At 71.7% G+C, this 22,737-nt stretch overlaps 6 protein-coding genes across 6 annotated transcripts in view; 3 read left to right on the plus strand and 3 right to left on the minus strand.

Moving 5' to 3' along the window:
- Positions 1–136: 136 nt before the first annotated feature.
- CHLNCDRAFT_143188 (hypothetical protein) lies at positions 137–3,147 on the minus strand (the record flags this gene model as incomplete). Its single annotated transcript, XM_005849845.1, has 7 exons — positions 137–457; positions 593–927; positions 1,100–1,266; positions 1,438–1,963; positions 2,129–2,752; positions 2,855–2,983; positions 3,066–3,147. 7 exons carry the CDS (start codon positions 3,145–3,147, stop codon positions 137–139), a joined length of 2,184 nt encoding a protein of 727 aa, XP_005849907.1.
- A 6,108-nt stretch (positions 3,148–9,255) lies between these two features.
- Positions 9,256–12,135, plus strand: CHLNCDRAFT_14719 (hypothetical protein; the record flags this gene model as incomplete). Its single annotated transcript, XM_005849594.1, has 2 exons — positions 9,256–9,326; positions 11,934–12,135. Coding segments are annotated over 2 exons (273 nt in total), but the record flags the coding sequence as incomplete, so codon positions are not given.
- A 2,939-nt stretch (positions 12,136–15,074) lies between these two features.
- Positions 15,075–18,097, minus strand: CHLNCDRAFT_143190 (hypothetical protein; the record flags this gene model as incomplete). The annotated part of the gene is made up of 4 exons (XM_005849846.1): positions 15,075–16,079; positions 16,259–16,903; positions 17,049–17,834; positions 17,930–18,097. 4 exons carry the CDS (start codon positions 18,095–18,097, stop codon positions 15,075–15,077), a joined length of 2,604 nt encoding a protein of 867 aa, XP_005849908.1.
- A 1,020-nt stretch (positions 18,098–19,117) lies between these two features.
- Positions 19,118–19,512, plus strand: CHLNCDRAFT_20883 (hypothetical protein; the record flags this gene model as incomplete). The annotated part of the gene is made up of 2 exons (XM_005849595.1): positions 19,118–19,247; positions 19,352–19,512. Coding segments are annotated over 2 exons (291 nt in total), but the record flags the coding sequence as incomplete, so codon positions are not given.
- Positions 19,513–20,190: 678 nt separating this feature from the next.
- CHLNCDRAFT_34767 (hypothetical protein) lies at positions 20,191–21,968 on the plus strand. Its single transcript, XM_005849596.1, has 5 exons — positions 20,191–20,346; positions 20,527–20,607; positions 20,674–20,936; positions 21,070–21,180; positions 21,328–21,968. The coding sequence occupies exons 1-5, from the start codon at positions 20,200–20,202 to the stop codon at positions 21,809–21,811; spliced, it is 1,086 nt and encodes a 361-aa protein (XP_005849658.1). The 5' UTR covers positions 20,191–20,199; the 3' UTR covers positions 21,812–21,968.
- Positions 21,969–22,292: 324 nt separating this feature from the next.
- The window catches only part of CHLNCDRAFT_57314 (expressed protein), a gene marked incomplete at its 3' end in the record, with an annotated part of 4,625 nt that continues 4,180 nt past the window's right edge, over positions 22,293–22,737 (minus strand). The window contains exon 10 of the mRNA XM_005849847.1: positions 22,293–22,391. Coding sequence (XP_005849909.1) covers positions 22,293–22,391 — 99 coding nt within the window. The remainder of the gene's footprint in view (positions 22,392–22,737) is intronic.

The following is a 22,737-nucleotide window of genomic DNA, read 5'->3' on the forward strand; positions in this document are numbered from 1 at the left end:
GGAGGGAGGGCAGGTGTGGGTGTGTGGTCGGGGTGGAGGGAAAGTGGCAGGGAAGGAGACGGGGAGGTGAGGAGGGAGAGCAACAGGCGCAGGAGCAAGGCGTGTGCGCGTGGCAGGAAGCATGCTTGGGCCTGCGTCACATGGAGCCCCCCAGCGGCAGCCCCGGCGTGCCTGCCAGCTGCGCGGCGATGGCGGCGTCCTGCCGCGGGTCGCAGGAGCGCGGCGCGGTGCCCTTGATCGGCTTGGCCTCCAGCTGCCCGCCGCGGCCGCCGGCCAGGAAGCGCTCGGGCGAGCAGCAGCAGAGCTGCAGGTCGCCGGCCCCGAAGCACAGCCAGGCGGCGTAGGGCGCGGGGTTGGTGGCGCGCAGGGCGTGGTAGAGGGCGCGGGGGTCGGGGGCGCCCTGGCGGCGCAGCTGGGTGGTGAGGCACACCTCGTACGACTCGCCGTCGTGCAGCGCCTGCGTGGCACAGCGTGCACGGCGTGGCACAGCATGCGAAGCACGGGTCAGCGAGAAATCAATGCACCGGCTGGCTGTGCGCGGCGGCCCACAGAGCGATGCATGCTGCAGCAGCGCCCCGCAGCCCCAGCCCACCTGCATGCAGCTGCCTATGTTCTGCAGGTAGCGCTGCCGCCCCTCACGCAGGCGGAAGGGCCCCGGCTGCCGCCGCTGCGCCTTGCCGCTGGGTGGCTGCTCGGCTGCTCCCCTCACAGCTGCCCCATTGCTTCTGGCAGCTTCGTGCGTGCCGTTGGCAGCCGCACGGCCGGTGCCCTGCTGCGGCGGTGGAAGGCTGCTGTCGCCCCCATCGGCCGCAGCACTTGCCGACGCCAGCGCCTGCACTCGCTCAGCCGTGTGCGCCACCCAGCGCTGAGCCTCCTGCTCGCTCGCCACGCTGCCCTCCTCGCTGAGAGCCAGCACATACACGGCCCCTGCAGCACGCAGGCACAGGCGCAGGCATCAGGCACAGGCCCACAGCCAGCAGATGAGCCCAGGGCAGCCCTCAGTCTCGCCCCTGCCACCAACACACGCACGCGCCATCGCCATGACTAGCAGCCCACCCCTGGCGTCCAGCTGCCACCTCCAACACTGCCGCCCACCCACCCGTGCGGTGGTCCACCGCCACCAGCTGGTCTGCCAGGAAGAAAGCGGCGTCGGGCGTGGGGCTGGCATGCGCCTGCCTCCCGCCGCATTCTGCCTTGAGCTCGTATCCCAGGTATCCCACCAGACCCCCCCAGAAGTTGAAGGGCAGGGCAGCGGCATCCTCGGGGCTGCGGCCGGGAGGCAGGCAGGGCGAGCACAAGGAGCGTGAGAGGGAGGAGGCCGCCGCCAGGCAGGGCGTGCTGTCCATTCGGCAGCCAGAAACACGCACTTGCAGGCCGGCTGACACCCAGCGAGGCTGGCCTGCGGGTCGGGCAGCAGCGGCAGGCCGGCAGGCGCACCAGACGCGGCAGCGCTGGCTGGCCAGCAGGCCCTGCAGCCAGTCCAGGAACCGGGTGCGCATTTCCTCTCGCCGCCCATCCGCCGCCGTCAGCACCAGCGTGCCCGGCGGCACGCCGCTGCCGCTGCCGCTGCCGCTGCCGCTGCCGCTGCCGCTGCCGCTGCCGCTGTGCGGAGCCGCCCCATTGCCAAGCGGCTGCGGCGAGCCGTTGGCGCCTAGTGCTGCTGCTGCTGCCGCAGGCGGCGGCTGCGGCAGGCGGTATTCTATGCGCCGCCACAGGCCGCCACCCCGCCCTCCCATGAACGAGTACCTCCCGCGGTCAGGGGTGGCGCTGTCTAGCCAGAACGTGTCTGCGGCTGCCTCGCTGCTGCTGCCGCTGCCGTCGCTGCCACCGCCAAACAGATGCCAGAAGAGGGCTTCGGAGCCGCCGCAGGCTGGCAGAAGCCACGGCAGGTGGCGGTGGTGCAGGCGCAGGTTGCCCGGCTGCTGATCCCAGGGCCGTGGCGGCATGGCTGCCCCTGGCGGGCCTGCAGGCAGCAGGGGGAGTGGAGTGGAAAGTTCAATGCGCTGTGTCCCAGCCTCCTCACGCGCGCTCTCTGGGCGGGTCCCACTCCGCTCCAGCCTGCCTGCTGCGCACGCCGTGCTGGGCAGCGCTGCGGTGCGCCACTGGTCAGTGCTGGTAAGAAGCCCACCTGCAAGCTTGGAGGCCAGCGAGGGCGGCACGCTGGGCACGCTGAGCCCGTGGTGGCGCCACGTCAGCGCCGCGAAGTTGCGCAGCAGCGCCACGCCGTACCGCGTGGCCACGCTCTCGGGGTGGAATTGCACCCCCCAGTGAGGCAGGCTGCGGTGGGCCAGCGCCATGAGCACACGTTGCCCGCTGGGGCCACCACCGCCGCCGATGCCGCCGCCGGTTGCTGGCAGAGGAGGGTACCCGCCATGAGCCGCAGCGCCACCAACCGCCGCGCCGTCGGCAGCGCCGTTTGTGCCGGCACCGGCGCCGCCACCGTCGCTGGGCGCAGCCTCCAGCTGCAGGGCGTGGTGCTGGCCGCAGGTCCACGCCAGGCCGTGCAGGCATGCCGGCAGGCTGGCCTCCTGCACCACCAGCGAATGGTAGCGCACGACAGCATAGGCGGGGCCCGAGGGGATGCCGTCGAACAGCGGGTGCCCGCTGTGCTGCACGCCGCTCAGCCGGCCGTGCACGGGCTCGGGGGCGTGCGCCACGGCGGCGCCGTGCGCCAGCGCCAGCGCCTGGAAGCCCAGGCACACGCCCAGGGTGGGGATGGGCAGCTGCGCCCTCAGCAGCTGCAGGCTCACGCCTGCGAGCAGCGCGATGGGGAGGGCGGGCGGTGAGGGAGGGCGGGCGGCAGCGGCTGGCAGGTGCGCGCTGCGAGGTGGGCAGCCCGCAGCCCGCGGCGCACCAATGTCGGCTGGCCGCTTGGGCGTGCCGGGGCCCGGGGAGATGACGATGTTGTGGAACTCCCCCGCCTCCAGCCGCTTGGACAGTGTGGGCCAGTCGACTTCGTCGTTGCGCAGCACAGTGGGCAGCTCTGCAGGAGCGGCACAACGGCGGTGGCGAGCAGCGGCGGCGCGGGCTCATGCTCTGTGCAGCACATGCACGCATCGCCTCACCTCCATTCACTTCCGCTATCAGCTGGAACAGATTGTATGTGTAGGAGTCGTAGTTGTCGAGCAGGAGCGTCTTCAGGCCCATCGTTGGGCAGGCTGGCAGCATGTGGCGGCAGCGGCGGCGGCGGCGGCGGCAGGTATGGGGTGCAGGCGAGCGGCCGACTGCCAAGGTGGGGCGGTGGTTACTGCCAGGAAGGGCCGGCTGCTGCTTGCAGGCACGGGCGGGTTCAAGCCGAGCGTAGGCGAAGGCCATGCCTCGCCCAGATGTCTCTGCAGCTCTGTGATCGATTAACCATCATCGCTGCATGCGGGCCTGATCCAATGCGACCGATTGAGTGGCTCGTTGAGCAAGTCCCGGTAGCTGCCGCCAGCTAGGCATGAGCTCCGCCTTCTGATCGCTACAGCAATAACGCGGCAATGTCAGCTTGACTCTCTTGACTACCACTCCTCCAGCACAGCCCAGGTCCAGTCTCGAGCTGCCACCCGCTGACAGGGGTTCTCGGGCCTCCAAGTCCGTGACGCAGCACTTCTCAAGGCCATTACCGACATTACCAGGCCCTGGCCAGCAGCCCTGCTTCGGAGTGAATGGCTTGGAGGCGAGGAGGTGGGCACTGACTCTAGCATGCCGCTGCGGCCACCCGTAGTCAGTCCAAATCCCAAGGCGGGACCTGTGCAGGCTGATTGACGCGCTGCAGCAGGTCCCGGCTGCAAGCTTGAAAAGGCTTGTCTCCCACCTCCCGGTGTGGATGGAACCCGCCGCCCAGCTTGCTCATGCTTTGATGGAGGAATGCACTGCTGAATCCTGGCATGCACTGGTGCGGCTGCAGGCCACTGACACATTGACCAGGCCGACTCGCTCATGACGGACGAGGGCGAGGCTGCCAGGCCTGGGTTGGAGAGCCTGCAGCGGCTCATGCAGAGCGCGACCCTGCCCGCCACCAACGCCGCCCAGATGCTGGTGAGGCGGCCGGGCTGCGGCGGCAGCCGAAGCGCGGCTCGGTGCTCAGCCTGCCTGGCTTCCCTTGGCCTGCTTTTGCAGCCTGCCCATTGATGCGGCTACAATTGTGTCCGTCGTTGTGCCATGGGCTGATCACATCTGCTGCTGCTGCTGCTGCTGCTGCTACTACCGTCTGGGCGCCTGCAGAGCGAGTATACGAGCGCGCCGTCTGCGGCGGGCAGCTGGGATGCCTTTGTGTCGCACAACTGGCTGCCTGTGCTGAGCCTGGCGCTGGGCTCCGAGTGGCGCAGCAACTACGATGGGGAAGTGGCGGCGATGATCGCGCTGCAGCTGTCCCTGCAGTCTCCCACCCCTGCCAGTGCCGAGGGCAGTTCCGGCAGCGCCACCACCGCATCTGCAGCAGCCGTGGCAGTCGCAGGAGCGCCCGCCGGCGCTGCTCTGAGCGCTGGGGCACCCACCGCGCCGCTAGCAGCGGGCGGGCAGCAGCCCTCGGCTGCTGGGGCGAGCGATGACATGCCGCCCGGCGGCGTGGCGGCCCGCGCGTTCATGGCGGAAACGGCGGATGTGGATGGCAAGCGGCGGCGGCTGCGCCGCAAGCGAGCCGCCTCCCCAGACTCACCCTACAGCTCCCCAGGCCCCGCTGCTGAGAATGCCGCAGCAGGCGCAGCAGGCAGCCCCGCCAACGATGCAACAACCGCTGGCACGCAAAGCGGCAAGCAGCCGCCCGAGCAGCAGGCACAGGCTGGCGGGAGCAAGCATGCGGCGGCAGGCAGCGACGGCAGCAGCACAGCACATGCAGGTCCTGGGCCGCCAGGCAGCGGCACGGCTGCAGACAGTGAAGAGGCTGCAGCAGGCGGCGGCACAGCCAGCGGCAAGCCGTCCCTGGTGCAGCGCGTCATTCGCCAGGTGTCCAAGCTGAGCCTCAGCAGCCCTGCAGCAGTGGCATCAGTGACCGCAGCAGGCCAGGCAGCCACCCCACCTAGCGGCGGCGCTAGTGCCCCCCCGACGGCAGCTGCCGTGGCTGGTGCAGCCACAGCTGGGCCTGTGGCTGGGGCTGGCGCATGGCCAGCTGCTGCAGCTGGCAGGAGCAGGGCCGCCGCCACTAAGCCGCCAGCAGATGGTGGCAGCGTCGGCCCTGCGGCGCGTCCGGAGCTGCAGCGCGGCCTGCTGGATAGTCTCAGCCTTGTGCACGACCTCTCCCAGGTGGGCCACTGCTGCCGTGCCTCCCGCCCCCGCTGTCTGTTCGTCTGCCATCATGCGTGCAGCGCATGTTCCACGCCGCCGGGCGCCGCACCTCTTGCTGCCAGGCTTAGGCGGCCCGTTGCCTGGCTGGCTGATGCACCACGGCTGCCCTGCTGCTCTGCCTGCCTGCAGCGCATTGTGTCAAACCTTCAGGAGGAGGTGGCGGCGCGGGGTCTGTCGCTGCCGCAGCAGGTGGCGGCGCCCGCTGCCGGCGGCGGCCTCCAGCTCAGCATGCTGCTGGGAGGCAGCCTGGTGGATCGCATGGACCTGCTTGGCAGGACAGGTGCGCGCCTGGAGGCACCTGCCGCAAGCCTGGGGCTGCAGGAGGGTTTGCTGCAGGCGATCCTGTGCTTGCTGTTCGTGAGGCGACGGTTGCATGCCGACGGCTGCACGCTGCTGAGCACGCCGCCGCTGCCGCCGCGCTGCAGCGCTGCACGTGGCGGCGGCCACGGGGCGCGACGACATCGTGCGCCAGCTGGTGGCGGCGGGGGCCAGCGCCGGCAGGGCTCTCCCCATGGACTACCGCACCCTGCTCAGGCAGCACCCAGACATGCAGCAGGAGGAGCAGGAGGAGGCAGCGGCGCAGGAGGAGCAGGAGCGCGAGGCGGCGCAGGCGTGGGAGGGGCCGGAGCAAGGCTGCGCAGGCGCCGCCGGCGAGGCAGCGTCCAGCTGCGCCTCTGAGTCCTGCTCCGAGGAAGCAGCCGCCTGCGCCGCCTGCAGCAGCAGCGTGGAGGGGCAGGGGCAGGGCCAGGGACCGCCGGGTCCGGGGTCGGGGGTCGGGCGGGCGCCGGCGCCCAAGCGGGGGCGCTACGTGACGGCGGGGCCTCCAGAGATCGGCCCGCCCAGCCTGCAGTACTGCACCCCCCTGCACCTGGCCGCGCTGTACGGACACCTGGAGGTGGTGGTGGCGCTGCTGGCCACACCCCAGGTGCGGATGCCGCCCCAGGCTGGCTGGCCGGGGATGCAGGGTGGGGGTGGCCTGTGCAGGGTGCATTTGTATGCCTGCTGCTGCTGCTGGGCGAGGCCGACGGCTGCTGCCTGCTGCCGCTGCTGCCCTGCCTGCAGTGCGATGTGAACGCCATCGAAGGGGCCACGCCGCTGCACCTGGCGGCGTACGCGGGGCACGCGCGGGTGGCGGCACGCCTGTGCCGCGCCCCCGGCGTGCAGCTGGACGCGCCAGACCTGCAGGGCCGTGTGGCGCTGCACCTGGCGGCCAGCCGGGGCCACGACGGCGTGGTTGTGGAGCTGTGGGCCAAGGGAGCCCTGGTTGACCCTGCTGACCTGCACGGCTGGACGGGTGCGCATCCCCCCTGGAGTGTTGTTGTCTGGCGTTGGCTGCCGCTGCGGCAGCCCATCCCGTGCCGTGTGCAGCCTTGCTTCTCCGGTCAGCCAGGCTGCACGCAGGCATTCCACGCAGCAGTGCGCTGCAGGCATGCGTGCCCTTTTGCCGTGGAGCCCCCGCCGACCCCTGCACTAAGGTGCCCCCATCGCTGCTCCCCCTGCCGCCCGCCCTGCAGCCCTGCACTACGCGTGCCGCGCCGGGCACACCGAGGTGGCGGCCAAGCTTGTGATCGCGGGGGCGTCGGTGGCGGCGTGCGACCCTCACGCCACCACGCCCGCCCACCTGGCGGCGGAGCGAGGCTTCTCGGGTGCGGGGGCCTGGCTTGCTGGCGGCGGTGGGGGGGGACGTGGTGTGGCGGTGGTGGTGGTGGTGGTGGTGGTGGTGGTGGTTGAGGGGTGCTGACATGGCCCTTGCATTGCTGCTGGAGTGGCCCTGCGCTGCAAGGTGTCGCCTGCCTGCCACCCTGCCTGGGTACCCTCCCCCCACCCACCACCCCCACCCCCCCACACACACACGTGCGCCCTCCCCTCCCGCAGACATTGTGGACAAGCTGCTGCTGGCTGGGTACGTGCCGGACTGCGTGGCGGGGCCGCTGGCTGACGGCACCGAGGGCGGCACCGCGCTGCACCTGGCGGCGGCGCAGGGCTGCGAGGGCGCGGCGCACGCGCTGCTGCGCGCCGGCGCCGACCCGCGCCTCCTTGACTTCTCCGCCCGCAACGCCCTCGACCTGGCCGTGCTGCACGGCCACACCCGGCTGGTGCCGCCGCTGCTGGAGGCCGGCTGCTGGTTCACAAACGGATCGGGTGGGTGGGGTGTGGGTGCAGCAGGGTGGGGCCGGCTGGATGGTGACAGATGCCTGGGATGGCTGGGCTAGCCTGGCATTGCAGATGCAGCTGGGAGGGGCAGTGGGGCCCATGTCAGCACTGATGCCTTTTCCGATCTATCTCAATTCCGCCCACGCACATGTCGCGCACACCGCAGCGCGCCGTCAACCCCGCCCCGCCCTGCCCTGCCTTCCCCACTGCCCCGCAGACTACGAGGAGTGCCCTCCCCAGCCCTCCCCCGGCGACCCGGCCGCCTGCCAGCTGGAGCTGCTGCGGTGCCTGGCGGAAGAGGCGCCCATGGAGCACCCTGCCTGGGCGGGGCTGGGCGACGGCTCCGAGCTGGTGGCAGAGTCGTTCCGCCTCTCCTTTGCAGAGTGTGCGGCCAGAGGCAAGCACGGGGTGGTGTGTGTGTGTGTGTGTGAGTTGGGGAGGGCAGGGACGCCGGCGCTGTGCTTGTGCTGCGCTCGAGCTGCGCACGCCTGCGTGCCCGCTGCTTGCTGAGTTGCCAACCCCCAGCCGCCGCCGCTCCCCGCCTGCAGCCGGCCAGCTGGAGGTTCTGCAGGCGCTGGTGGGGCGGGGGCTGGACCTGGGCGGCCGCGCCGGCTGCGCGGTGCTGGCGGCGGCGGTGCACCGCGGCGCGGCGCCGCTGGTGGCCTGGCTGCTGGAGGCCGGCCGCTGCGACGTGGCGGCAGCTCTGGAGCAAGAGGACCTCCTGCATGAGGCAGCCAGCCGGGGGGATGTGGAGGTGGTGCAGGCCCTGCTGGCGGCGGCGGGCGGTGCCTGCCTGGCGCGCACCGACGGGCGCGGCCTGGGGCGCACCCCGCTGCACAGCGCCGTCATCCACGGCCAGGCCGCCGCGGCGGAGCTGCTCATCCAGGCGCACCTGCGCTGCGGCGGGCCCGCCGGCCCAGCGGGGCAGCATCCGGCGGCAGCGGCAGAAGAGTCGGGCTTGGCGGCAGGCGGGGCAGGCGGGGCGTCGGCGGCGGGGGATGGTGCGGCTGCCAGCCTGGATGCGGCCGACGGCCAGGGCTTCACTGCGCTGCACTGGGCGGCGATGAAGGGCAGCGCAGGTAGGGTGGGGTGGGCAGGTGGCGGCAGCGCAGGGCGCGGGTGGGCGCGGGGCACTTCCAGCGGCCCATCGCACGCTTTCCTCGCTTTCCTCCGCCCACGGGAACTGGTTTCCAGCAGCGCACATGTGCCTGCCTTCCCTGCCGGCCTGCAGGCACGCTGCGCGCGCTGCTGGCCGCGGGGGCCGCCTCCGAGGCGGCCTCGGGCGAGGGGCAGACCCCGCTGCACCTGGCCGCCAAGGCGGGGCACGTGGCGGCGGTGCACGCCCTGCTGGAGGCGGGGGCGGGGGTGACCCCCACCGACGCCCACGGCTGCATGCCGCTGCACTACTGCGCCCTGCGAGGCGACCTCGCCCTCTTTGTCCTCCTCTTCTCGCCCTCGGCCCCCGCGCTGGCGCCCGCGGGCGGCGCCGGCGCCGCGCTGCTCATCGCCGCCATCCGCGGCGGCAGCAGCGAGATGGTGGGCATCGTGCTCATGACGGGGGCCGCTACGCCGCAGGTGGGCGAGCGGGGCGGCTGTGGCCGCGGGTCGGGCGGCCGTTGCTGGCCGCTGCGGCCTGTGGCTCCTGGCTGCAGCCGTTTTGCTGGCTGCTCTGGCCTGGCTGCTGGGCTGGCTGGCGGCAGGAGTACTGCGCCTATGGTGCGGCTGGCAGCCCCCTGCTCCCTCCTGCTCCCGGCTGCATGCTGTCCTGACCCACCCACAATCTCACCTTCCCCCTCCCTCCCTCTCTCCCCCACCCCGCAGAAGTGCCGGGAGGCGGGGCAGATGCCGGTGCACGCGGCCGCCCGCGAGGGCAGCCTAGACGTGCTGCAGTACCTGTACGGCTCGGGGTTTGACATGGCACAGCTGGATGAGGAGCGCAAGTCGCCGCTGCACCACACGCCGATCGGGAGCGGCGGCGCGGCGGCGTCCGCGCGCCGCGGCGCCGACCACCGCCAGGTGGCCGAGGCGCTGTTGGCCGGCGGGTGCCGGGTGGATGCGCAGGACGCGCACGGCTGCACGCCGCTGCACTTTGCGGCGGGGGCGGGCGCGCTGGGCATGCTGTGCCGCTTCATCGAGCTCAGCCCGGCGGGCGCGGCGGGCGTGGACCTGCCTGACAGCATCGGCTGGACGCCGCTCTTCTGGGCCTGCAACAACGGCCACGGTGAGGGCCGCCTCCGCGCTGCGCAGCGCAGCGCAGCACAGCTCAGCACAGCACATGCTGAGGGTTGCGTGTGTGTGGGTGTCTGGTGGGCCGCATGCCGCCCTGCCCCGCCTGACCCCTTGCCCTGAGCTGTGCCCCACACCCCGACCCACCCACCCGCCTGCAGCCGCGGCGGCAGAGCGGCTGCTGGCCGAGGGCGCCAGCCCCTGGAGCCAGGACTGCAACCAGCGCCTGCCACTGCACTTTGCCTCGGAGGCAGGCCACGTGGCGTGCGTGCGCCTGCTGGCGGCGCACATGCGGCGAAGCCGGGGCCCGGCCGCCGCGCCGGCTGCGGCGGCGCCAGGCGTGGCCCCCGCCCCGCTGGACCTGAGGGACCAGAACGGGCAGACGCCAGTCCAGCTGGCGGCAGAGCACGGCCACCCCGACTGCACGGCGCTGCTTCTGGATGCCGACGGCACAGGTGGGCTGGGCTGATTCGGCGGGGTGGCACGGTGCTCTAGCCCAGCAGCCGTGATGCGGTGCGGCTCCGGGCTGCGCATGCCAGGCAGTGCCTGGCACCCACTTGGGAGTGCCCCCCGCCAGCTGCTGTGCTAGACTGATGGCGTGCCTGCCTTTTGCCTCCCTGGCCTGCCCTCCCTCTGCCTGCCTTTCGCGTGCAGCCGAGGCCAAGCGGCGCACCGCGCTGCACCTGGCGGCGCAGCAGGGCCAGCCCGAGATTGCGCGGCAGGTGCTGGCGGTGCGCCAGGCGGCGGTCGGCGCCAAGGACGCCGACGGCTGGCTGCCCATCCACTACGCCGCGGCTGGCGGGCACGCCGACATCGTGCAGGCGCTGCTGGATGGTGAGGGAGGCGTGTTGGGGAGGCGGTGGGGTGGGTGGTGGGGTGTAGTGGTGGTAGTGGTGCATGCGGTTGCTGGCGCTTGCGGGCGGGCGAGTGCAAGGAAGGCGCATTGGCGGCTGGCCGGCCTGCCCGGAGCACAAGCCCAGCCCAGCCCAGCCGAGGCCAGCCTCCCGACGGAGGCGGCCTCGCTCAGCCGCCTGCCGCCTGGCCGCCCCTGGTGTCTGTGTGCGCCCCGCAGCCGGCAGCGACGCCGAGGAGCCCGCGGCCGACGGCGACTCGCCGCTGCACAAGGCGGCCATCGGCGGGCACCTGGCCGTGGTGCGCCTGCTCAAGACGCGCACGCAGGTGAGGCATGGCAGGGGCAGGGGCAGGCACGCATGCGCAGGGGCAGCAGGCCCTGGCAGGCGCACATGCCGGCGCCGCCCGCTTCTCCTCGCCTTCTCTGGATATGCCCTGGCCCCGCTCCTTTGCCTGCCTGCGCTGCGCACACCCTGCCCTGCCACCACTGCCACCCGCCGCACATCCTGCCCTGCCGCCACCGCCGCCCGCCGCACAGACCACCCACAGCCTAACCGGGCCCTCCCTGCCCCGCACCCCTGCCCCTGTCCCTGCCCCCTGCAGCTGGACCAGCGCAACGCCTCAGGTTCCACCCCGCTCTACAACGCCTCCAGCCAGGGCCACCTGGGCGTGATGCGGGAGCTGGTGGAGGAGGGGGCCTCAGGCACGCGTCGCACCGCACCGCCCCGCGCGCCGTGCATGCCAGCCCTCTCGCCGGCGCCAGCCGCCAGAGCCGCCGGCGGCGCTCTTCCATCGCAGCCTGCACCCCCCTGCTCGCCGCCGGCCCTCCTGCCACTCGCGCAGCCCGCGGCCAGGCGCACTCTCCCCGCACTTTCCCCCGCCCTCCCCTTCACTCCCCCTCGCTCCTGCCCGCCTGGCCTGCCCGCCTGCCCTGCAGTGGATGCCGCCACCACCAACGGCTGCACCCCGCTGTACATCGCCGCCAACAACGGCTTTGCCGAGGCGGCGGCGCTGCTGCTGGAGTTGGGCGCCGACCCCTACCAGGAGACCGCCACGGGCTGCACCCCGCTGCACGCCGCCGCGCTCAACGGCCACGCGGGCGTGGTGCAGTGCCTGGTGACGGAGGGGTGCGACGTGGATGTGCAGAGCCAGAACGGGTCCTCGGCGCTGCACAACGCGGCCTCGGGTGCGGGCCAGGGTAGCGCTGCGGCGGCGCCGGCCCGCTGCTCGGGCTGCCCGCACCGCGCCTGCTGCCCGGCTGCCTCCGCTGTGCCGCCTGCGCCCGTGCTGCCCTTGCTGCACACAGGCTCGAGTTCGCGGCGCGTGCCCGCGTCTCCTCTGCTCCCCTGCGACCGCCTCCCCTGCCTCACCCCCTCCTCTCCCTCCCGCTCCGCAGGCGGCCACGCCGGCGTGGTGGATGTGCTGGTGGCGGCCAGGGCGGACTGCGACGTTCAGAACAACAACGGCAACACGCCGCTGCACCTGGCGGCGGGCAAGGGGTGGGTGGAGGTGGCGGAGCGGCTGGCGGCGGCGGGCGCCGACACGTGCATCAAGAACAGCAAGGGCTGGCTGGCCATCCAGTCCGCCTCCAACGGCGGCTGCTTCGAGGCGGTGCTCAAGCTGGCGCAGCACGGCTCGCCCTGGCGCCTCAAGGGCGACGCCGACGTGGCAAAGCTGCTGGCCAAAAAGTCCAGCTACAAGTGAGACCGGGCGGCTGGCTGGGGGAGGGAGGGAGCGGGGTGGCGGTCGGGCATGCGTGTGTGGGGGGGTGCACTCAGGGTGGAGGGCGGGAAAGGGGCAGACCCAGGTCAGGGCCTGGCTTTGGCGCGGGGCAAGCGGCAGCTCGTGGACGCGCATGCGACGCTGCCGTGGCAGCATGCCCCCGCCTGCCTGCCTGCCTGCCTGCCCGCCTTGCTCATGGCTCCCCCGCGCCCGCCGCAGGCCCGGCTACGTGGAGGGGCGGCTGCGGCTGGCCGAGAAGGAGCGGCAGCGGCGGCTGGCCAAGCAGGCGGCAGCGGCGGCCGCCGCGGGCGCCGGCGGCGGCGAGGGCGAGGCAGATTTGCGGCAGGCGGCGGCGGCGGCCGATGCCGTGATGGCTGAGCTTCTGGAAGCGGAGGCGGCAGATAAGGTGGGCCCCTGCGGGGGTTGCACCGGGTGGCTCTTTGGCTTGCGAGCTGAGGGTCAGGCTGGTGCTGAGCTGGCACCTCATGCGCCCGGCGCTGACGTGGCAACTCCCGCGCCTCCCCGCCCGTGACCTGTGCAGGAGCGTGCCGAGAGGCAGCGGGCCAAGAAGGCCGCCAAGAAGCAAAAGGCGGCGGCCAAGAAGCAGCAGGCGGAGGCAGAGCAGCGGCAGGCGGAGGCGGCGGAGGAGGAGGAGCGGCGGTGTCGCGAGGCAGAGGCGCGGCAGGCGGCGGCCGCGGCTGGCGGCCACGCCCCCAGCAGCAGCAGCGAGGGAGAGGAGGGCGGGGTGGATGCTGCGGCCCAGCTGCTGCAGGCATGCGGCCTGGCAGAGGATGCAGCGCACGGCGACCGCGCCGCTGCCGCTGCCAGCGGTGCGGCCACTCCCGAGCAGCAGCGGCGGCAGCGGCAGCCGCAGGGCAGCCCTGGCAGCGCCGGGGGCGGCAGGTCCGCGCCCGCGCCGCCGGCCGCCAAGCCAGCTGCCAAGTCAGCGGGGGCGGCGCCGCCGCCGGTCAGGGTGCTGGGTGCGCCCAACAGCGTGCCTGCACCCAGCCCCAGCCGCTCTGTGCTGGCTGTGGGGCTGAAGAGCCCCCCTCCAGGCGCCGGCAAGCAGGGCAGGGGCGCGGCCAGCCAGCCGCCGAGCCCAGCCCCGCGCGGCGCGCCGCACGTCGTGGCGGCGCCGCGCAGCCAGCCGGCGACCAGGCTGGCGCCGTCCCAGCAGTCGCAGCAGCAGCAGCAGCAGCAGGCGAGAGGCCCCGTCGCAGCGCCCGCCCTGGCCGCCAGCGCCCCGCCGGTCACCTGCCCGGCGCCCTGGGCAGGGGTGACAGTGGCACGGGCCTCCGCGCTGCAGCAGCAGCAGCAGGAGCGGGATGCGGCGCCTTCTTTCCACCAGGCGCCTGGCATCACGCGCCCCGCACACATCGCCAGCACGCTGAGCCCTGCTGCGGGCAGCCAGCTGCAGCACCCCTCGGCCATGGCGGCAGCTGCCGCTTCGCTGGGCCTCATCCCTCGCGCGGCACCGCCCTGGCCCGCCCCCGCCGCCCCCCTGCCCCATCATCGCCCGCCGCCAGCTGGCCCTGCAGCCGCCACGGCCGCCCTGCAGCCGCCGGCATCCAGCGACGCCAGCGGCAGCTACATGCTGCACGCCACCATGCAGCAGCAGCAGCGGCCTGGGCCTGCGGCTGTGCGGTCTGCACTGTCACTCCTGGGGTCCCACCCCGGTGGCGGCCCCGGGAGCGGCGGCGCCGCGCTGCACGCGCCGCCCCCGCACCAGCCGGCCCCGGCGCTGCTGTCGCCAGCCACGGGGATCGCCGCGCAGCTGCGACAGCAGCAGCAGCTGCAGCAGCTGCAGGCGGGCACCCCTCCGGCCGCCTCCGCAGGCTTTGTGCCCCTGTTCGGGCTCAGCCTGCCCGCCTTCCAAGGTAGAGAGAAGGGGCGGGGTGCTTGCTCGCCGCGCTGCACCTGGGTCGGCTTTGCTGCCGGTCCACGCCATGCCGTATGTCTTGTGCTGGCATCGCCTGTTGGCCTGCTACACGCTGAGGATAGGCGCTTTGTGTCCTGCCGCTTGCCCCGCAGGCCTGGGCGTGGACTGGAGCGTGCAGGGGAGTGCGGCTGCGTCTGGCACCTTTGGCAGCCCCGCCCACCACGCCCCTCCGGTGTACCTGGCCCCGCCGCAGCCGGCCGCGCCCCCGCCGCCCCCGGCCCACGCCGCCGCGCCGGCCCCGGCTGGCGAAGCGGGCGGCGCGCCGCCGCTGGCTGGCCTCCTGGGCAGCAGCTTCTCCCCCAGCGATGCCAGCAGCATCGAGTCCACAGAGGCAGACGACCTCCTGAACGGCATCCACGGCCACGTCAGCAGGTCGGCGGCAGCTGGCGCCGCGGGGGCCGCCGCCGCGGTGGGGCGCGCCTCGCCCTGCGCGCCGCTCGGCGCAGCCAAGGGCGTCGCGGTGCTGCCGGCGGCCGCGGCTGCAGACGCCGACGGGATCGACGATGTGCTGCGGCTGCAGCCCTGGCTCAACGAGTGAGGCAGCCCCGGGTTGGGCCTCGCGTGGCGCTGCCAGCAACAGCGTACTTTAGAGCGGCCGAGCGGTGTTTTTTCCATGGTGCCATTTGATCCCTTCCGCTCCCTTTGTGCAACAGAGATGTACCAGTTATTTTCCCCTAGTTTGCCTCAGTCTCCCGCAATTTTATTTCTTTTCAGCGCAGTGCTTGCCCATGCGATAGCGCATGTGCCACTGACCACCCGCTAGGCTAGGGCTCGCCTTTCCTCCCTTGTGCACTTGCTGCCGCACACCACACTTTGAACGCTGGTGTGTGTTGCTCGCAACATGCTGTGGACTTAAGCATCGATCTGGCAGTGCGGGAATGGGGCAAGAGCAGGGAAAAGAGGAGGGTTGCAGCTGTCAAAACCTGCCACTGTCATCGCTCGTAAAATCAGAAACATAATAGCCATCCCCATCTGTGGCCCCACCACCCGGCGCTGCTGCGGCGGTGGCCAGCGGTAGATGCTGCCCCGCCTGCTGCTCGCGTGGCGCCCCCGGTGCCCCCTGCTGGCCACCGCCGGCCACCCCGGCTGCCTCAGGCTCGCCAGCAGATGCCTCGCGGCTGACGCTGCTGCTCAGCGTCCCGTCCCTGCCGCCGCCGCCGCCGCCTGCTGCACGCTGCTGGCGGGCTCGGTATGCTGCCAGGATGTCGGAGGAGGTGCGGCTGGGTGGCTTGTGTGCAGCATCCACCCCCGGCTGCAGCCACAGGCTGCCGCTTGCTCCCAGGCTCGCTGGCTGCACAGCCTGCTGCTGTGGCGGCAGTGCTGGCGGTGGTGGCTGCACTGCCGAAGCAGGCAGCGGCTGCCGCATCCAGGGAGCCTCCCACGGCGCGCTGGCGGGCGCCTGCTGGGCGGCACCCCGCCCACGCTGGTCCACTGCCAGCTGCGCCGCTGGCTGGCGGGAGCCCTGCACACTGCCAGCTGGCTGCACCGGGCGCACGGCTGGGCCTGCCCCAGCAGGCTCCGGCGCGCCATGCTGCGGAGCAGGGGGCGCGTCGGCCGGGCTGCCATCATCGCTGTCCTCCCCACCCGCCTGCTGCCCGGCCCGCGCATGAGCGGCCAGCACGTGCTGCAGGCCCTGCGCCACCGCCGTGCGGCTGGCCAGGGCACGCTGCCTCAGCTGAGCAGCCTCCCGCCGCAGCCCCGCCTCCTCCCGCTTGGCCGCCTCGACCCGCGCCTCTGCACCCTCCTGCCACCGCTCTGCGTCCCTGCTGGCCGCCTGCAGGGCGCCTGCCAGCGGCCCCTCTGCGCCGGCGGCGGCCAGCGCGGCCTGCTGGTGCAGGTCTGCCACCTCGCGCGCCGCGGAAGCCAGCGCCAGGCGCAGCTCCTCGCCGTGCCGCAGCACGCGGTCGTGTGCCTTGGCGCTCTGCACCAGCGCAGCACACGGCAGAGTCGGGGCACCAGAGCAAGTGACGAGGCGTGCACACGAGGCCACCGCGATCCCAAGGCAGGTGCATGTGTTGTTTGTGACTGGAGAGGCGTGACTATTGGCCTCCCCCAAGCGAGATGCATGCAGTGAGAGGGTGTCTGGTAGGCCCACCCCACCTTGTCCAGGAGCCTGTCGGCCTCCGCAGCGCTGCCGCGCCACAGCCGCTCCCGCTCGCGGCAGGCCCCCACCTCCCGCTGCAGTTCCTCCACCCGCCGCATCAGCTGCCGCACCCCCTGCTGCAGCCGCGCGGCGTCGGCAGGCGGCAGGCCTGGCGCGGCAGCGCTGGCCGCGGCCGCCGCCTCCGCCTGCTCCAAGCCCCGCCGCAGCGCCTCTGCCTCCTCCCTCAGCTCTGCCTCCTCTGCCTGGTGCATCGATCTGGCGGCCGCCAGCTGCTGCCGCAGGCTGCCCTGCTGCTCCAGCGCCTCCGCCAGCTGGCGCTGCAGCCCAGCCACACGCCCAAGCTCCGCCTCCGCCACGGCCTGCGCCCTGGCTGCCGCTGCCTCCCGTGCCTGCACCTCTGCCAGCCGAGCCTGCAGCCGCTGCTCCCCCTCCGCCCGCTGCGCCTCTGCCCGCCGCTCCGCGTCCTCGCCCCGCTGCCGCGCCTGCTGCGCCGAAGCCTGGGCAGCAGCCAGCTTGGCCTCGCTCTCTGCCTTCCGCGCAGCCAGGCGCTCCTCGTCTGCCCGCATGCGGCGCAGGTGATCCTCCCCAGTCAGGTCATGGTCAGCCGCCGCCCGCCGCCGCCGCTCCAGAAGCTCCTCCTCCTGTTGTCAGCAAGGGCAGGGGTGAGCGGCGCGCGGGTCGAATCGCTCAAGGCCTCTCAGTGCCTGGAGGCCTCTCAGTGAGCGGCAAACCAACCAGGAGAGAGCCCTTGCCACCCCCCACCCCCCGCCACACCCACCAGCGCACCTGCTTGTTCAGGCGCGCCAGCCGCTCCTGGTACGCCTGGTGCAGCGCTGCCCGCTCCGCCTCCAGCTCCTGCCGGCACCGCGCCGCCGACTGTTGCCGCGCCGCCGCCACCTCTGTCTCACGCACCACGCCCACCCGCTCTGCCAGCTGCGCTGCGTAGCGGGCATCGCACTCCCGCTGGTACGCCGCCATGCGCTCCTCCAGCGACCGCGCCGCCGCCTGCTCCAAGCCGCCGCTCTTGCGCTGATACTCCTCCTCTATCTGCTGCAGGCGCTGCATCAGCTGCTGGGATGTGATGGCTGCAGGAGGGCCGCTGGTGGCGCCGCCGCCGTCGCCGTGCGTCTGGCAGGCGGCGGTGCGGGTGCCCACGTGTCCTCCCAGGCAGCCCAGCGCAGCCAGCATGGCCTCAGCCAGGCTGGCATGGGGGCTGCTGCTGCTGCACTGGCTGGCTGCTGGGGCCGCCCCGCAGCTGCCTGCGCCGCCGCTGGCGCCGGTCAGCAGGGCGTGCAGCTTGGACTCTGGCAGAACCCCCACCAGGCGCAGGATGTCGGCGTGGCACAGCCGCGGCAGGGCATCGCTGCCGCTCTCGGCCAGGAACACAGACAGGGTGTAGCGGTACTGCTGGCCCAGCAGGTATTCGGCCAGCAGGCAGTTGAGCACATGCTGGTGCAGCGTGGGGCTGCGAGCAGGCGGCGGCAGCGGCTGCCAGCCCGCTCCCGCCGCGCCGCCGCTGGCGCCGGCGCCGCGGCCCCTCAGCTCGGCATACAGCTTGGCCCTCAGATGCGCCTGTGGGCATGGGGTGGGAACTCGTGTGTGCAATCTGCTGAACACTGTGGCTTGAGAGTCCTTCTTGCAAGCCTCGGAGGGCTGCTCCAGCACACCTTGACGGAGCTCAGCACGTCGCTGGATAGGATGCGACGGAACACCTGCGCCCTCAGCACCTCGGCCTGCTGCTGCCGCTGCACATTCTCCTTGTCACCGGTGCCGGTGGTGTCTGCTTCCTCCACCGTCGCCGCCGCCGCCTCGGTCCGTGCTGCCACCCTCGCCATGGCGTCCGGCGCGCCGGAGTTGCCGGCCAGCACCCTGCCAGAGCACGCTGCAGCTGTCTGGGCGTCGAACAGGGCGCCTGGGAGCGAGTCAGCGTTGACCGGGCAGTGTCGGGAGCCGAAGTGAACGCTGAATGGCAAGGATCACTGCGCATTCGGTCGTCAATGCCATACATCAAGTATCAATACATTGAGGTGCAAAAGTAGCACCACGTCAGTCCAGGTTAGGTGGCGCCCAAGGCCCCTATGGCAGGACCCCCTGCATATCAATTGACGATCAGCATCGCTATGCGGGGCCTGGCGCAGCTGCGGGCAGCCCTGCACACTGCGGCCTGTCGGGGCGCCACCAGCAGCGGCGCCGAGGCGGCCTGGCAAACCCTGAGGCGAGCCAGCCTAGTCACCCTGCTGCGCAGCGAGGCCTGGGGCCAGGTGGGTGCGACATGGGCGCTGCCCGCTTCTGGGGCTTGGCCCTGGCTCATAGGCTCAGTCAGGCGCTTCCCTCCCGCAGGTGGCGAACCCAAGCTCTCAGCAGGGATGGCCGCAGCAGGACCGACACTTCAGCGAAGTGCCAGTAGCGAGGTAGGGCGGGCGCTTCGCCGTGCCGCGCCGGCCCTCCCCTTTGGCGCCAGGCCGGGCCACGCAAGGCTCTTGCTGCTGCCCGGGGCCATGCTGCAGCTCCCGAGAGATGGGCGAGGGCTACTTCCACAAGATAGTGGACACCACCCTGGAAGACTTGCTAGAGCGGCTGGAGGTGCGGGGCGGGGGGCAACGGGCGCTGGCAGCTGTGTCGCCCGCAGCACATCGCCCTGGCCCTTGCTCAGTAGCACATGCCTTTTGCTTTTGCACACACACCAACTGCACCAGCCCGCCACTGCTGCAGTTCTTTGTTGAGGACCTGGACACTGTGGATGGCGATGTGGAGTACAGCGTGAGCTGCCTATCCCAGCTGAGCGGCAGAGCTTGGCACTGGGGCAGCAAGGCGTGCACTGCAGGTTACCACCCCCACCGCCCCCCCCCCCTGGCTTGCAGCAAGGCGTGCTGACGGTGCGGCTGGGCGACTTTGGGACGTATGTGATCAACAAGCAGACCCCCAACCGCCAAATCTGGATGTCCTCGCCGCTCAGCGGGCCCGTGCGCTACGACTGGGGCCCGGGTGGGTGCAGCAGCCACGGCCGTGCGAGGCTGGCTGCAGGCAGGGAGCCAGGCGGCGCATGACCTCCCTATCTCATTGCCCCTGCTGTTGCTGGCCAGCCGCAGGCAAGTGGGTGTATCACCGCGACGGCCACGACCTGCACACGCGGCTGAGCGAGGAGCTGAAGAAGCTGACGGGGCACGAGCTGGACCTGTCGCCCTGCTTCGCCTGCGGCAAGCTCAACGTGTGCCAGGGGGAGCAGTGCGACAACGGCATGAACACCTAGCGAACCAAGCCAAAAGTTAAAACACCATGCATCAATCGGCAGAGCAGGCCACACCGACTGCTCGCGACCGAGGCATCATTGCCGAAGCATGCCTCCTGTATTTGCCTTCTGTTTTGCTGCTACTCACAAACTGCATTTCATGCCTGCAACATTTTACAATGTACTACTGTAAACACAGCGAGAGTAGTCGGCGGTGGCAGACGGCGCCAGGAAGTGCAGCGGCGGCGCCGCCAGCGGGGCAGTCTTGCCTTGCCTCCTTTCTGCGTTCCTGCCGTCCTGCTGGTGTCGGCGTGTTTCATCCATAGTTCTCACACCCCTGCAGCTCTGCTGCGGTAGCTGTTGGCGCGGGAGCAGTGCGGGCAGGCCCCATGGCAGCGCCTCGCGGGGCGGGCGCTGCATCCAGCGACTCGGGCAGCCTGTCAGATCCCTTGGGGACGCAATCATCGCCCGGAAGTGCAACCCTGCCCTCGCCCAGCACCCCGCCTGCTGAGGAGTGGCAGGCGCACTGGGCCCGCACCATTCCACAACTGGCGCAGATCACCAGGTGTGCCTGGGCGGGAGCTGCGCCGGGCAGCGGACTCCCAGCCGCCAGAGGGCCTCCCGCCTGCGGCTGCCGCTGCCGCCTCCTCAGCGGCACCTTTCCTGCTCTCCTGCAGGCAGCTCAAGCCGCGGCGTGACGTGAGCATCATGCGGTCCAGTCAGATGGATGCGGCGCGGCTGGACGAGGAGCTGAGCAGCATGCTGCGGGAGCAGTTCCTGCGCGCCTTCTCCCTCTTCCGCCCCGCCGCCGTCGCACGCCTGCAGCCCGAGCTCACGCTGCTGCTCGACTTCTTGGTGGGCGCCTTCTGGTGCCGCCTGTGTCTGGGCAGCTGTGCCTGGTGTTGAGGCAACACCCTGAGAGCACGCATCAGCAACCGCGGTCCCCGAGCTGTTGTGCGGCAGCTGCAAGGCAGGCAGTCTCCCTTCGACGCTAACGGAACCTGGCCCACCTTCTCCCCTGCCCCCTTCCTGCAGATCTTCCGCTTCTCCATCTGGGAGGGACGCCCGCTGCCAGGCATGTCGCTGATGAACCTGCGGTACCGCAATGAAGCCGCAGTGCAGCTGCCTCCTGCAGGCGGCGGCAGCAGTGCAGGCGGCGGCAGCAGCGGTGGCAGGCAGCAGCCGGCCTGCCTGGCGGGCGGGCACAGCGGGGTGGAGGGGCCGGGGCTGAGCGCGGGGCAGCGCAGCCTGTACTGCCTGGGCACTGTAGTGCTGCGGTACGCCTGGGCCCGCACCACGCACCACGCCGCGGCGCAGCACTGGGGCGACGCTGGCGGCACGGTGTGGCGGCGGCGTGGCTGGGACCTGCTGCGGCGGGCAGAGTCGGGATACCGCCTCGCCTCGCTGCTCAACTTCCTCGCCTTCCTTCGTACGGGACGGTACAGGTGGGGCTGCAGTCGGCGCAGCGCAGGCAGGCGTGCAAAGCTGCTGGTGCTGCCGCCGGCCAGGCCCCCATCCCCTCGCCCCTTGTGCCGCTCTCCATCTGTGTTGCCAACACGGCGCCCCACGAGCCTGCAGGAGCCTGCTGGAGCGGGTGCTGCGGGCGCGGCTGGTGTACCAGCAGCCCTCTGCGGCGCGGGCCATCAGCTTTGAGTACCTCAACCGCCAGTTGGTGTGGAGCGAGCTCAGGTGGGGCGATTGGGTGGGTGGGTGCTGGCTGCTGCACATGCTGGCGGGGAGGTGGTGGGCATCCTGGCTGCTGCTGCCGAGGGGAAGCAGCGGGCCACTCGCGTGGCGACCCAGTCTTGCCCTCCTCCTGCCCGCCTGCCCCTGCAGCGAGCTGCTGCTCTTCCTGCTGCCGCTGGTGAATGTCAAAGCCATCAAGCACGCCCTGCGCAGCTACTTGCCCCGCCTGCCCATGCTGGCAGGTGCCGGCGGGGCACTGGCGCTGGCTCCCGGCGGGCAGCAGGACCAGGGCAGCGGCCAGCAGCAGCAGTGCGGAATCTGCAGTACGGTCGACATTCTGGCGCCGTATGCGGCGGTACCATGCGGCCACCGCTTCTGCTACTACTGCCTGCGCTCCCACTGCCTGGCAGATGCGCAGTACAGCTGCCCGCTGTGCCTGCGCCGGGTGGATGCCATGCGCCAGCTGGGCCCCCCTAGGGCGGCGGGCAGCGGTGGCAGCGGCAGCGCTACCGGCGGCGGCGGGGACGCCGGCGGCGGCGGCCCTGGCGGGGACAGCGAGGCAAAGGTGCTCGCCAGGAATGAGCTGTCGCTGGCGGGGTGGCTGGCAGAGCGGCATCCCAGCTCCCTCCCCTGATGCGCTGTTGGGCGGGTGCCGTCTGGTGTGCGTGCATGCGTTTACATAACCTGGACGCACTTGCACAGCGACAGGAACACGGAATGCCAATGCCACAAGGAAGCCCATCAGCCGGGCACAGCACCAAGTACGAAGAATTGTGTAGTAACATGGCTGCAAGCAGTAGTATCTGTTGCAGACCGCGGGTGGTGCAAGCCGGCGCACCCCGCCAGCAAACGGCGTGGATGAAATTATGTCAAGCGCAACATGGGAGCTAAGCTAGTAAGGGCACACGGCAGCTCAGAAAGAGATGAGATCCATTCATTCCTTTGCGGTACTGGAAGGCTGGGAGCGGCATACTGGAATACCAAACTGAGGGGGGGTGAAGCGGCAAGGGACTTGTACAGGCGTCATTTATCAAAGTGCTACTTCACTGCTCCACGCACGATCACACGGGCACCGCTTGGGGCGGGCGCCTCGCCTGCTGCCATGTCCTGGCCCCTCAGGGCATGGGCAGCGGCAGCTCGGCGTAGAAGTTGCAGCTGGCGCCGTGGCCCTGCTTCCACGACCGCCACTTGCCGTCGGACGTCTTCAGCACAAACTCCACGCCCCTGCACACCGATGCCCAGCCGGCGGCGAGGCCTTGCCTCAGAGCCGCGCAGCAGGCGGGCCCAGTGGGACACACGCCCCGCCCCGCCCCCGATTGCACCCCCCAGCTGGCCCGCCAGCGCCACCAGCAGGCAGGCCAGCACGCCGCCACGCATGCCCGGGGTGGCAGAGTGAGATAGGCTCGAGAGGTGTAGCAAGGGGCTGGCTCACGAGCAGCTGCAGGCGTTAATGGCCCTAGGCTGCAAGGATTTGCATTTTCATATACTCCGTAGAGCATCCAGCGAGTCCATGCCCCTGTTGTGAGCGCGAGCGGTCTGGTACATAAGGCGCCTCGTCAG

This window comes from Chlorella variabilis (genome assembly GCF_000147415.1).
Source record: "Chlorella variabilis unplaced genomic scaffold CHLNCscaffold_5, whole genome shotgun sequence".
Classification (NCBI taxonomy): domain Eukaryota; kingdom Viridiplantae; phylum Chlorophyta; class Trebouxiophyceae; order Chlorellales; family Chlorellaceae; genus Chlorella; species Chlorella variabilis.